At 44.1% G+C, this 13,832-nt stretch overlaps 1 protein-coding gene across 14 annotated transcripts in view; it reads right to left on the minus strand.

Annotated features, from left to right (window-relative positions):
* LOC8038614 (RNA-binding protein Musashi homolog Rbp6) overlaps window positions 1-13,832 on the minus strand; it is a 632,232-nt gene that overhangs the window by 341,492 nt on the left and 276,908 nt on the right. For 7 of the 14 annotated variants that reach the window (XM_042290737.1, XM_042290735.1, XM_042290734.1 and 4 more), the window contains exon 6: window positions 5,187-5,273. The exons of the other annotated variants lie outside the window; for them this stretch is intronic. In XM_042290737.1, coding sequence (XP_042146671.1) covers window positions 5,187-5,273 — 87 coding nt within the window. The remainder of the gene's footprint in view (window positions 1-5,186; window positions 5,274-13,832) is intronic. 14 annotated transcript variants of the gene reach the window in all.

The raw sequence follows: 13,832 nt of genomic DNA on the forward strand, positions 1-13,832 counted from the left end.
TTATTTTGCTAAATGATAAACTAGCATATCTTTTTTCCGTTACTTAAATAGCAGTTGAGTCAGCCGGCAATACTACCCTCAACTACTGCGTGTATTGCGGCAGGACAGCGCGTTTTTATTTATTATTTCAGACTTCCACTCATGGTCGCTAAAGGCCTACACCAGTACGAACTTTTGTATAGTAAAAAAGGTACAGCAACCGGATTTTCTTTTCGCCAAAGAGACCGGCCAATCTGACACAGTTTTCCCTATTTTTGTTTTTTATTTGCACGCAGGTAACAGTGCAATTTGACCCTGTGAGTCGTTTTATCTAGCATAGTATTACACGATAACTGGCATCCTAAAATCTGCGCATCTGCGCTTGAAAGTTCCAAAATGACGCGATTAATTTAAACAGAGTTTGCACGCCAGCCGGACGCTAGCTACAGCCCACTCGGCGGAGCGGACGGCTTGCGGGGGAGAGGGGGAGTGCATTTGTTTTTCTCTTTTACCCTCTCTGCTATGACCCTAATGGAACAGTCTATACGCTCTCGCGCATCTTCAGCGCCTAACAAAGCTATGCACGCGCGATCTCGCTATTTTCAGAAAGGTTAGCAAGAGACGACGCGATTGGTGTCCGTGCGGGGGAATACTGAGGAGGAGATCGAACAGTCGAGCCTCTCGCAGTACGCTTCAGCTGTGGGGACAACAAACCGCATTTCCTTGTTTGTTTTCGATCCGAGAAATCGAAGATGACGATTCGAAGGCTACTCTTCGTGCGACCAAAGCAGATGTCAGAGCGGAGCGCTCTTGCCAAGACCGTGCTAGGCGAGGTTCAATTTCTTTGTTATGCTGCGTTAGTAAACACCGGGCTGTGGGGACCAACAAGCTCGATAAAGCGCCCCCTATAGTTAGATCTCCCGCCCAATACCTGGCAAGCTTGCTATTGCTCGCGCTGCCCACACAAGCGACACGCGCTTGGCGGCCCAAAGATCCGAATGTGACGTCACGTCTGGTCGAAGTTTTGTTCGCGCTTTCTCGCGTTTAGTTACTTCTTCGGAGAAAACGAACGAGGTATTCAGATTCACGGGTAAGAAATATTCTAAAAATCACATCTAACTCGCCTTCTTTTTTTTTTCTTTTTCCTTAAGGAGTGTTTTATCCTTATTTTAATGATATAAAAACTTCACTGAACAAACCCATCCGAGCAAAAAGTCAGATATGAAAAAAAAAGAAAAACCCAAAATCCCAATTTACGGCGGCCATCTGCTAATTAAGGGCGTCTGATTCGCGCAACAGCAGTGCTGTCCGCATCGACAAAGGGGGGGGGGGGGGGGGGGGGGGGTCGTCGTGAATAGAGTGTTAGGGAACCGTTCTTGCACATCCGATAGAGTACGATAAGGCCTCCGGTATAATGTGCGCGTATGGGAGCCGTGTGTGGCAGCGCATGCGCAGATCGCATCGGATGTCCGATAACGGTTCCCTAAAACTCCCTAGTGCACCGAGTACCGTACTTTTCAGCGTCAGCTTCGGTCGAAGACTGGATCACCACCTCGTGGCGTTTGCAAGGGAAAGAGTTTATAGGTTGAGGGGGGGGGGGGGGGGGGGGAGTAGCCGAGACCATCGTGAGACTGAGCGATCGCACCGCGGCGAGGCGAGCGTGGCCGAGCGTGGGGGCCGTATTTAGAACGGGACAGTTGCCGGCACGAAAATGAACAACGTTCGTAAACTGATTATTGCGATTTCTATATAAAGCTCTGAAAATCGCGAACCGTCGTGTATGTATATATACTAAGTAGCCCGTGAGAATTCCATTTCAAGAATACCCTACACGTTCAAGGATCGTGACCTAACCCTTTTATTAAGCGGCAGTCACCCCGACCGTACGTCGAACAAAAGACACGGTCTTCGCTGCGAACACGACCTCAGAGTTATCTGCCGTGACGCCCGAAGCATGCTCGAAGCACGCGTTTGCTTCCTACGTATGTAAGTTTCGAAGTACTGCTGAAGGCAGTTTTTGTGCGGCCAACGTCGCAGGACTGTCCTTACAAGGAAAGCAGAAAGTGCCTCCTGACTGTCTCTTGCGAACGATGCATTAGCACTAGCAGCGCGACGGCGGCTTCAACCAGGTCCGAGTCCATCTCAGAACACTGACCGAGGGAGTGTTCATTTCTCATATATCCGACGCTGCTCGGCGTTTGCGTATCTTTGCTTCGAGTAATTTCTTCCCCGTCATGCGGACAGAAAATAAATACCGAATAAATTTCTAATTTCATATAATAAAAAGAGAGAAAATTTCGCGAATAATGTGGACGGCAAAGCAACTTCATCATAGAATATCCTGTAGTAACTGAAACTCGAGGGAACGCAGGGCGAAGAGTGTTCCGAACAACTCGCCTTCGCTTCCGGCCAATGAAAGTGCTGCATTAGCCGACAAGGACTCCGAAGAGCCGATCACGAAGCGGGAGGCGTAATAAGGCACGAACTGAGTTTTTTAAGCTTCAGCATAAACACATAAGAAAGATTGGACGTGGCGAGCACCGGGATCTTCGTGGCAGGAAAAACCGACAATAGCCCCTCTCCAAATAATAACAATAATAACAATAATAACAAAAAAAAAATAATAATATTAAATAAGGGATGTCCATCTCAATGTGAACGTAATCTTATCGTTTGATAGATATCAGAGGGAACCAATCGCAACAGCGCTGGAAACAGCCCTGACGTTTCTGATACAGAGCTGACACAGAGCGCTGCATCAGGTTCGATTGGGGGCTGCATCAGCGCTGATTCTCACTTAAAGGGAAGATGGGGCACTTCTACATTTGAGAAAAAACGTATGCATTGCGTTAATTTGGCCTTTAGAATAACAGATATCAAAATTATATTTCAATGCGACGCGCCGGAGAGCCACAAGAGCAATTTCAAAATAGGGCTGAAGCCCCGCCCCCCTAGCCTTGGGCAGCCAAAAGAGCCGTCGATGACGTCACGGACAGCGACTGTCTTTCGAGTTTTTCTCGCGTTTAACAATACTTACGCAGCAAATGGTTTGGGTATTCGGGTTCACGGGGTAAAAATACACTAGAATTCACTTCTAACTCATTTTTTTCAAGAAGCTCCGTAGCTTCCCTTTAAAGCTGCGCTGTGTGAGTCTGTGAACCAGCCTTTGCCTTTCAGGCTGACACCTGAAATAAGAACAGCCACCTACAAACGACACTGTTTGACATTGTGGCTGATGGGTATATTTGTAACGCGGCCGTCGCCGTGACCTCTACTGAAAAGTCCTCTTATACGCCTTTAGCCATACCGTAGCCATCTTGAAGACGCGCTGTATCTTAATTCTTGCGTTCTTTCGGGGGGTTCGTAATTGGACTTAGGCGGTGCCTCGCTCGCTAAACCTTCCTTGATTTCATGATGGTTGAAAGAAGTGTTAAAGTTACGAAGCATAAAATAAAATAAAAATATAATATAGGAAAATTACCGCTTCAAACTGCATTGAGCAATCTTGGGTAATTACGTCTAGAGAATAAAAAGAAACGCCTCAAAAAAAGCGGCACTCATCGCAAAGACTTGCGCCCTTGGATGTGAGAGAAAACTTAAGATGTAAGATATTTCTACACAAGAGTAATTGTTATGAGCTCATCTCTTTTCCTCTTTTTTTCTTTTCTTTTTACAAAGTTAGCAATATGGAAACAACATTGTTTTGTCTCAGCGGGAAAACTACAATAAAGCGAAATAAATCTAAACTTACTTTAGTTAAGGACCGTTTTCTTAAACACGGCTTACAAACATCGTCCGTAAGATGGCCGCCGTCTAAAACCGCTACCCTTAGCCGAAGAAAAAAAGAAACGACAGAAGGCCGACAATGCGGTTCGCGACGTCGGTGGCACAACAGCCGGCGCCCGCTCTCCAGAAAGCGGACAAAGGCAAGAGAGATCAGACTACGCATGCGTGCCGAAATCATGCCACGGCAATAATGCATCGTGATCTATCAGCAGACTACACAGACTGCGGCGTGCAGGCAACATGCGCGCCAGGCAGCAACACAAACACACACACACACAGAGAAACAGGTCCTGTCGCGTGCGAGCAAGAACGCTTCTCCTTCCCTTTTCGTTGCTTACTTTTCTTTTTATTGCGACGCGTGGCCAGAAACTCGACATTTAGATTAACGAGCGGCTCACCACGCTTTTGTTTGTTAAGGAGCTTTGATACCTAAAAATATCTCAAAATGCGTCTTTTGGAGAGGAATATATGAGTTTTACATGTCTATGATGACCTCTATCAATGTCTACTTTCTTTTATAAAACCTCGTTCTCGGGTTCTTTTTCTCTAGTTCTCTATGCCATCTCAGTGAAAGAAAAGGGTGCTATTTTTTTTTCTAGCCCTCGCTTATATGTGTTTTATTTTCTTTTTCTTCTGTTGCTTAATTGCCTTTATCGTATCCTCTTTTTTTTTTCTGCATCTCAAAAGTTGCCTTAAAACAGTTAACCATGTGACAAAAGTTTGTCATAAGCTGTATAACCAGACATTCGCTTTTATTTTTTATCGTTATCGTCTATTCCAATTTCTGTGTTGCCTTATAATGTTTTATATCATTTGCGCTTTTGTTATTAAATTATTTGCCCGTGCCATCTCGCAGTGTCTGAATTTGAAAGAGTTGAAAAATCACAACAAAAATATTAAATTCTCCAAATTCCAAGATTTTTTTTTTGTTTTCTACTAAAGTGCTTTAGCATTATAGAAACAATGCAAAAACGCACGTAACGCTTAATAATAAAAAAAACCTGAATGTAAAGAAGAAAAAAAATGAGCAGTGTCATTTTGTACAATTAAATAAATATAAAACACAAATGTTTCAAGTGAGGGCCCCCCTTACGTTAAACTCGGTAACGGATAGAGTTTTTTTTTTTGTTTCTTTTTATATTATATTTAAAAAAAAACATGACAACTGATGTACACCCAACGCAAGGTTCTGCCACAGCTGATAACGGGTGTTTATTTGAAGTTATAGGTTTTTTTTTTTTCCGCTGACAAAGAGAGGAAAGACATGGTAACGAATAAACCTGGGTCGCGCATAGCCTTGCGTTGCGGATGGCTGGGCGTGTATCCGTTACCGAGCTCAGTGAGGAGCGGAGGTGCCGCCCCGTGAGAGAGCGAACACAGCGCGCAAGACAGAGAAGAAAGAGGCTGGCGATCCGACTCACCTCCTCGAAAACCGAAGCGTACGCTAGATAGCTATTTACATTGCTGTCAAGGGCTACCTGTAACGCCAGCGTTTCGGGGGGCCCCTCCTACAAACAAAACACCAACAATCAGGAGACATGGCGACACCAGCAACAAAAATATATACATTAAGGCTTAACTAGAGACAGTGCGCATCTCTACACGGTGTTGCTCGAACACTATTCAGTCGTATAAATAAGCCAATAAACGCAGTGCAATTAAAAACTTTCAATAAAGGTGTCTCTTTTCGGAGGGCGCATTTATTATGCAGAAATTTCGGTACAATGTCCTGTGAACAAAAAAAAAACAAAAAAAAAACAGAGAACGCAAGAAAAGAAAAACGTTTTATTCCTTCGCAAAAAAAAATAATAAGTAAAAGAACAAAAGAAACGGAATCATATCGTCTAGCTGGCGCTGCCGTTCACAGATGGCACCATGTGAGAGAAGAAAAAAAATCTTCTTCGAGGTGAGCACTCTAAAGCAGATCCAGCAGATAGGACCGTGAGGGGTGCCATCTGCGAGCAGCAGGGTGAACTAAATATGGTTGCTTTCGCTTTTCTCCCTGTGCAGAGGAATATTAAGATTTTTCTTCTATATATTTTTTCCCGAAACTAGTGTTTAAATAGTCACGAATCTCGAGTTTAATAAATGCACCACCTTAAGATAACGTTGTAAAAAAGTTTTAATCTGCTCCGCTCAATGGCTTACTTTTTTTACATGGCTCTTATGAAGATTGAGTAGCGCTCAAGAACACTCTGTAGGACGACGACACTGCTAACCTACAAGTTACGCCCGGTAACATATGTTAGTCTCATTCTAAAGTATAGTTTCAAAATTGATATAAATACATTCTGACAAAACTAAGTATTTAAAAAAGAAAAAAGAGTCTCCCGTTCTGGTTTTTTTTTAATACATTTTTGGATTAAAAAAAACAGCTATTCTTGTTTTCATTATTTACACCACACTGCCTTAAAAATGAGCCCGAGTGTTGAAACCTTTTGTATAAAAACTCGAGGTGTCAACCGTTTTGATAGTCAAAAGCAGCTAAGCGAATTGTTAGGCACTTATAATTTATTTTTGCGATAAAAGAATATAGAGAAAATCCGTTTAAGGGAATGCTGAACCAAGCATTCCAGTCTCGATAATGAGTGGCTTACGATGTTTCCAAGAGCCAGCAGCCGTCGGTGTTGGGCGAGCACGCGCAACGAAATTGACGTCATAGTCCCCCGTTCACGCTTAACATGACAGTGGAATGTATGGGCTCCGGGGAAAATGAGAATAAAGACAGGCTTCATCTCCATAGTGGGGTCTAGTGTAAAAAAGTAGGCGATTGATTGGTCTAACAAGCACGTAGCTTCTACTTTTGGGGATAAAAAACCTGTCCTTATTCTTTTTTTTTTGCCCGGATATGCATGCGTTTTACTGTCATCTTAAGGCGCGTTCACACTCTTGCAACCGAGTACGACCAAGAAAGACTTCTTGGGACCGGATGCGCTGAGCGGAGCTGGTCCTAAGAGATCGCAAGAGGCTTAAAAACCGGTTTGGTCTCTCTCGGTCGTACTCGGTTGCAAGAGTGTGAACGGACCTTTAAGTGTGAGTGGGGGCCTATGACGTCAATTTCGTTGCGTGTGCTCGCGCACACCGACGGCTGCTCGTTCGTGGAAAGATCATGCACCACTTATTATGACACTGCAATGTTTGGTTCAGTATCCCTTTAAGCACTAAGCATGTCTCCTAAAATGATCATATTCCTACCTCAGGGACATTTATAGTAAATAGTCTATACAGCTTACCATAACACGTGCATCTGTATTACTGTAACCATTATATCAGTGCCGGAACTAGACAAAGAACCTACTGCGAAGAAACGTTTTATATACTGTTACGCGGGCACCCTTATCCACAGTTAAGTGTGACCTCAATCCCCCTTAAAGGGATACTGAACCGAAATTTCGAACTCACAAAACAAGGCTGGACAGATAGGCGGGACGATGCAAAACCCAAAAACATCACTCATACAGTGATATCTCAAACGGATCGCCATATTTTTAGAAAAGAAGCGCCCGACTGAACCCGGCCGACGAGGCCGACAAGGCAAGGGACGTCACGATTCTTATTCCCTCTCCTCCTCACTACGTCCCGTGTCGAGCTGGTGAACCGAAGCGAGGAGGAGAGAAGCGAGGCCGCTCCCCCTCATTCTCAAATTCTCCCGGAGGACAGTGATGTCAGAGGCCTCGCTTGATCGCGCCCTTCTTTTCGAAAAGTGCGGCCATCCGTTTGAGATATCGATCTACGAGCAATGTTTCGGAGTTCGTAGAGTCCCGTTCAACGCTTCTAGAGCCTTATTTTGCGAAATTCAAATTTCGGTTCAGTATCCCTTTAAAGGGCCCCTGAAAAAATAAATATTTTAAAAAGTCTGGTTGGGAAACGCAAATAAAAAAAAAATTGTAGGCAAAAAAAAAAAATTAGCGATATTGACGGCGCGAGACGCCATTTAGTCCGTGGTCACCTCGTTTCCACTTGTTTTCTCTCGGCATTTCGGGCGCGAGGAGAAAAGCTGGAACGGCCTGGCCATCACTTTGAGGTGGAAAGGGTGTGTGACCATTCCATGACGTCATGGACTTTGCGCGCAGAACTCAAAATAAATCTCGCGCCGTCAATATTGCTTCAAATATCTTTTTTCCGTAAAATTCGTTTTTTGACACTCGTGTTTTAACTAGACTGCTAAAAAATTTTTTTTTTCTTTAAGGGATTTTTAACTGTGGTTAAGAGTGCCCGTGTAACCAGGATAACAGTTGTCTTTTACAGCGTCGCAGGGAAACAAAATCGCGAGATCACGGTTGGCTGACACGTCTTCGCAGTAGGTTCCGGTTCTGGTTCAGATACAGCGGAGACGGTAACGGTACTACGACAACTGTATTTTAAAACGTTCTAACCAGGGAGTTCGGCATGAGCACTGAATGGCGGGACAGTCATTCTAAGCCACGAATGTCAGACTCCTGAGTTTTTGGCACTAGATTGTCGTCATCTTCGTGAAACCGTTAACACTCTGTACTAACAGCTGCGTCCTAAGACAAACTAAAATGAGCTTTTTTTTTTACGCAAGATTATTGAGTTTTTTTATTTTTTTATTATTGATGTTCTTACGCTTTCCAGAACACAGAACCGCAGTAAGTGAATGTCGTCACGTCTTTGGGCAAGCAAAGTGGTACGAAGATCGGCTCAAAGTATCCGCAACCCTGCACTTGGTCAGTTTAAATTCCACGTCGGGTGGTGTATACAGCGAGTCCATCAGTATCTAGGCGTTATTGATCCAAATACTGAGATGCATGAGCCTAAAAAACCAATATTCAGTTGACCTGGACTCTTGGCTCAGTCAAGTGTTGTTTTTCGGCGGCTTTAAAATTTTACTTCCCATTCGATTAGTACGGTTCATTCACCCGCATATTTGAATCATTTGCTTCTAAAAGACCCCGAAAAACGACAAAATATCCTGTAACGTTGGGAATTATTATTATAGTCACTCACGCTTGAGGTCTTGCGTTTTCGACTCAGTTTCTATATAACTTGGCATCGCATGAGGTAAGTCAAACAACTAGTGGTCTATAAGAGGACACGGACCTAATTCGCTATTTGGGCACGTGGAAATAAGATTTAAGAGAGCTTAAGGTAGCAAGGGGCAATCGACTGTTAATGAAGGCGCGCGAACAATATAGTTGGCGGTATCATCTGCTGTAAAGCGTTAATTGCATTAGCATTAGTTCAAGCACCAAACAATCACGCAGTTTTATTGTTGAAACCCTAAAGAAACTGGCGCAATATCAGATCCTACATAAAATAAAACGATAATGTTTCATAAGCACATAAATGTTCTTCGCGCTAAGACATTTACACACATATGATGACAGGCAGATGTCTTACATTGGGATGTCCCTATCTTTAAATAACATCGAAACTTTCTTTTTTTTCTTAAGTCAAGTGAAGCAAAATACAGAGATCCTGGAACGGCATTATGGACTCGTTCTCAACAGAAAACTACATGAAAGGGCCTTCATCGAATCACGTACAGTGATACAATTAAAAGCATATTCGCGTTGAACGCACCCCTCTCAGCGTTTGAAATTCTAGGAATCACGTGATACCAGTAAATCCAAAGAGCCCACAAACACAACATGGAGCACCGCTCGTATGAAAACGAATCTGCATTTCTTGAAAACAAAACAAAAAAACAATCATTTATCAAATAAGCGCGCAACAAAGCATCTCAAAATAGGAAGAAGAAAAAAAATATATCGGTTTATAATGCCTACATGGAAAGTTAGTAACGACGACCTGACGATCTACCGACCTTGCAGAATAGGTGGATCGTTGGTGAAAACAGGTGTAGGGAATAGCAAATTGCAATTGATTTCAATGTCGTTGAATCGAAGGTTAGGGAGACATCCAGCAACGTCATCTTGGGAACCTCTTTCATACTAGGCGAGCCCACGATAATTTATAAGGCCCAGAACACATTTGTATGACCTATTGTCGTATCTAAGCTAAAATACATAATAAAAGGCAAGGGTATGAAACAGGCGGAACTGCATATACAACAGTTTTCTGTGGCGTGACATCTGACCAGATTTTGGTTTTCTATTTCTATCCAGTGTCATATATTCAACTGCTTTTAAATTCAGTCTTGAACAGTTTCATGTAATATTTCAAAGCTCAGTTGAGAGCCGTAAGTAAACACTGCCGGAAGGCTCAAGTAAAAAAAGTATAGTTCAATAATGCTAGCAAGCCAACTCTCCTATGAAATATTCGAGAGCGCAAGTTACCACTTGCAATTATTTCAGATTTCGCTTACTGTAAACGACGATACTTTCGCGGGCTGGAATTTTCACGAAGTTTGCCAAGGGAATATTCCGCAAACACGCATTTTCGTAAATCGAAGTGGGGTGGTGTGTGTTTGTTAACAATGGGAAATATATTCGCGGGATATATTTCTCGTGATATTATTCGAATCGCAAAATTCGCAAACATTACGTCCTCGCGAAAATTAAGTCGTTGGAACTATTTTGTTTAGAAACCATCAGAGCTTTAAAATCTCCCGTTTGAATCATGGTATTGGCGCCAGAATTCAGAGCAAATTGCCATAAGACCTACATAACTTAACAATAGCTATTCAACCTCAAGGCTTCCTGCCCTTATCCTGCTATAGCACTTTCACGAACTGTTTCTAAAACTTCGCACTTTACTTAAAGCACTGAATGACAGCAAATTTGCACCGAGACCTTTCGTGCATGTAACCTTATTTGGTTGCCTGGGTTTTGTTACCTCTAATCATTACCAGCTCGTTTGCACTCTGGTATTCTGTTCACCGGATCCTGCTCTTTCACTTTGTTAGCTACACTCGTCCCTAGAGGCTCGTGCGCAATCACGACAAGAATTCAACATAAGACGAGCCTGCCATCTGCTTGATGACGGAGTCATGGCTGTCGCAATCCATGCATGTAAATAACATAATGACGCGATCGTTGTACTGAGCACTCTCCCGCGTAGCCTAGTACGGCGAAAGCAAATTGTACCCCGGTTGATGATGCGTGCGGCGGTCGCTTGTGAAATCGCACGCAGGTATACTACGTTGTCCTCCACTGAAACACCTCGAATTCCGCATCGGGCAGCCTAGAGCAACGTGTACTTTTGATTTTTGATTTCTCAGGAGTTATCTACTTTCGATAACAATCCGCAATGCATAAAGAACGCCTTTTCCGTGTTCGAAATCCTTATTCAGAAATAGAGGAAAAGATGAAAATTGTATTCTAAGAGTGCTGAGGGATTTCCTGGCACGACGGCTCGAGTAACTTCAGCCGAGTTCATTTCAAAATTCCTTGCTGCCGCACCGCGTGTTCAAATAAACGAGACTGAAAGACAGGTTCCAGCGCCACGATGCATTTACTCTTATTAAACGATATACTCCGAGTAAAATAATCTGAAATGATAGGAAATATCGAGAGTCCGTTTCCTCGCGAACATGGAAATCGAGCATAACGACATCTATTGCAATCGGTATAGCGGCGTTTCAGTAAGAAACCGTCAAAGGCCCCCTTAGATGCTCTGATCAAAAACTCCTCCACGCCTGTCTCCCGTGCTAGTTAAAAATGTACGCGCGTCGCTGACACGGACTGACAGAAATTAATTAGCCTGTCCCGTTGGCAAAACTCAGCAAGTGCCAGCTTTCATTATGTGCAAGAGGGCCGACGCAACACTTCGCGGCGCTCAAACCACGCCAAAGTTCAGTAACACGGTCGGACAGATGAGAGGAGAAAGCGCTACACAATTTTGCCGAATGAGCCGCGTGTACTCGCTGGCTTTTGACATTTAAAAGGAACAAGACAGTCTCTAATGTTTTTGTTTTTTTTTATTTTTGGAATACCTCTTTTTTATTTTTAGACGCTCTTCGTTTAAAGCTCACATCTCAGTGACTACTAAAAGGAGAGTTCATTGATTTTCTTGCAGCGCGTTATCATTTTTCCTAACCTGGAATCATGGCCTCGCAGTGTTTTAAACTGCATACAACGAAGAGGAAGGGATAAAAGAAAACTGTCTGTAAGGTTCCTGGGCCCAGAACTTTTCAACTCGGAGAGAACAAGTCCCGTAGTCGAATGACGGTAAAATGCATAATATGATCACATTATAGTCTCCGCCAGAATGAGAACGGCGAGGACTATACTATACCCTTCCTCGCCATGTCTGGCCTCCAGCATGCGCTCGTCGTCTTGTATCGTTCTTCGGTTGCGCGAGCACGCTCGAGGCTGACGAGACGCTGAAGCGTTATCGAAGCCAAGAAGTTCCAACTGGAGGCGGAGAAACTGAAAGGCCTTTTTGCCGTTCTTATCGAGTCAATAAATACATTAAAAAAAAATAAAAAAATTCCACAATTTGGGTGAATACATCACGACAATTGACATTTGCGAATAAAGGCGAGACCTATAGCAACGAGCCTACGAAACTGCCACTCAGCGGAGGAGACGTAAAAGAGAGAAGTAGTGAGGGAGCCACCGCCTATTCCAAGTGTCCATCGAAAACTGGCGAGGCCTGGCGGCCGAAACGTGAAACAGAAGAAAGCAGATGAAATGCAAAGCGGGGGAATTGGGATTATAGGTTATGCTCTAAGGCCACTAAATATGCTACGCCTACAGTGTCGGCTCTCCATTCCCCGTTTTTCTTGTGGATGCCGCCATTTTGGTCGTTAGTAGAGAGCGGGCGCCATTGTTGATCGTTACGATTAGAAAATAGAACTTCGGAAGCTTTCGAACGGTTGCTTTCCCGCGGACTGTTTTATTGTTTCTGGTGGACGGCAATCCTTTTCTCGCGATTCCCGGAAAAAAGTTAAGATAACTGACAACAACGATTTTAAAGTATCAGGATGGTCGGAGTGTCGTTACTATGAATTTTAGAGTATACGGTGACTCTAGGTTATGCCACTGTCTGCACCCATCTTGGTCCTTCACATGCGAACGGAAAGGCTTCTTTTCCGGTGCACTTTCGATGTTTACGTTTATCCCACGACGAATCGATTAAGCTATAATCACGAGTCGTTAGTGAGTTACTAACCGACAGAACACGAAAAGCCGCTGGCGACGGTCCCTTATCGCGGGGCTGCTGTTCCTTCCGGCAGCAAACTCCGTGGTATCACTTAATATCACTAGCAATCCTAACATGACTCAACATTTCCTCCTCCTAACTCCTGGCCCTTTCTCCCTAAGTGACTTTCTTTTAATCATTGTTTACGTGTTTTTTTTTTTATGTTTACCACTATATCGCAGACTCTCTGTACCACCTTTCTACTTAGTTCGCTTAGTAACCGTAACACAGTTTCCCTGTGATCAAGTAAAAAAAAACTCACTGTCGACGTCGCGAGCGAGCGCCTCTCAGACGCTTAAGCCTAAAAGGGCATTTAAGAGATCTATACTATAGATACGCCATCAGGAAAGACACAAAGAAAACACGCGGAAGAGAAGAGGCAGGATACTCTCCAAGTTCCAAGCGCGGACGCAGTTCTCAAAAAGCAAACCCTTCCCCTACACGAAACCCGAAAAATAAAGTACATTTCTGCTCAGATGTAGAAAAAAAAATGAAGATAAAGAGCGATTAAAGGAAAAAAAACGGTTAGAAGGGACAAGATCAGCGAAGTGGCTAGACCCTTGGGGGCAATCGCGGGCATGAACGCGTTTTTCCTATCGCCAGTCGAAGCGCGCGCCCGCGCGAGCGCGCGTAAAACGAAGTAAGCATTGCCCCTGCCTCCCTACAACTGCGGCCCCCCCCCCCCCCCCCTCTTGCGCCGCCCCCCCCCCCCCCCCCCCCCTTTGCAGGCGCTCGACGAAGCGCCCGGGTCCGCACGTCCCAGCTAGAAGCAGTCTCCGTCGTCGTAATCGTAACAGCGCCGATACGTCCCAACAACGAAACGCGAAAAAAAAAAGTGCGCGACGATCCAAAATTGTAGGAGTAAAACAGGCGCAAAAAGGGGAAGGCAACGCGCACGCAAATACGCCAAAAGGGCAAGACGCTTTTAAAAGGGCAGCCAGTAAATTTATTTAATGCGCGGGGACCTCGCTACATCGGAGTTCAAAATCGCTGCCAGT

Source organism: Ixodes scapularis, unplaced genomic scaffold, assembly GCF_016920785.2.
Source record: "Ixodes scapularis isolate PalLabHiFi unplaced genomic scaffold, ASM1692078v2 PGA_scaffold1__304_contigs__length_218370807, whole genome shotgun sequence".
Taxonomy (NCBI): Eukaryota; Metazoa; Arthropoda; class Arachnida; order Ixodida; family Ixodidae; genus Ixodes; species Ixodes scapularis.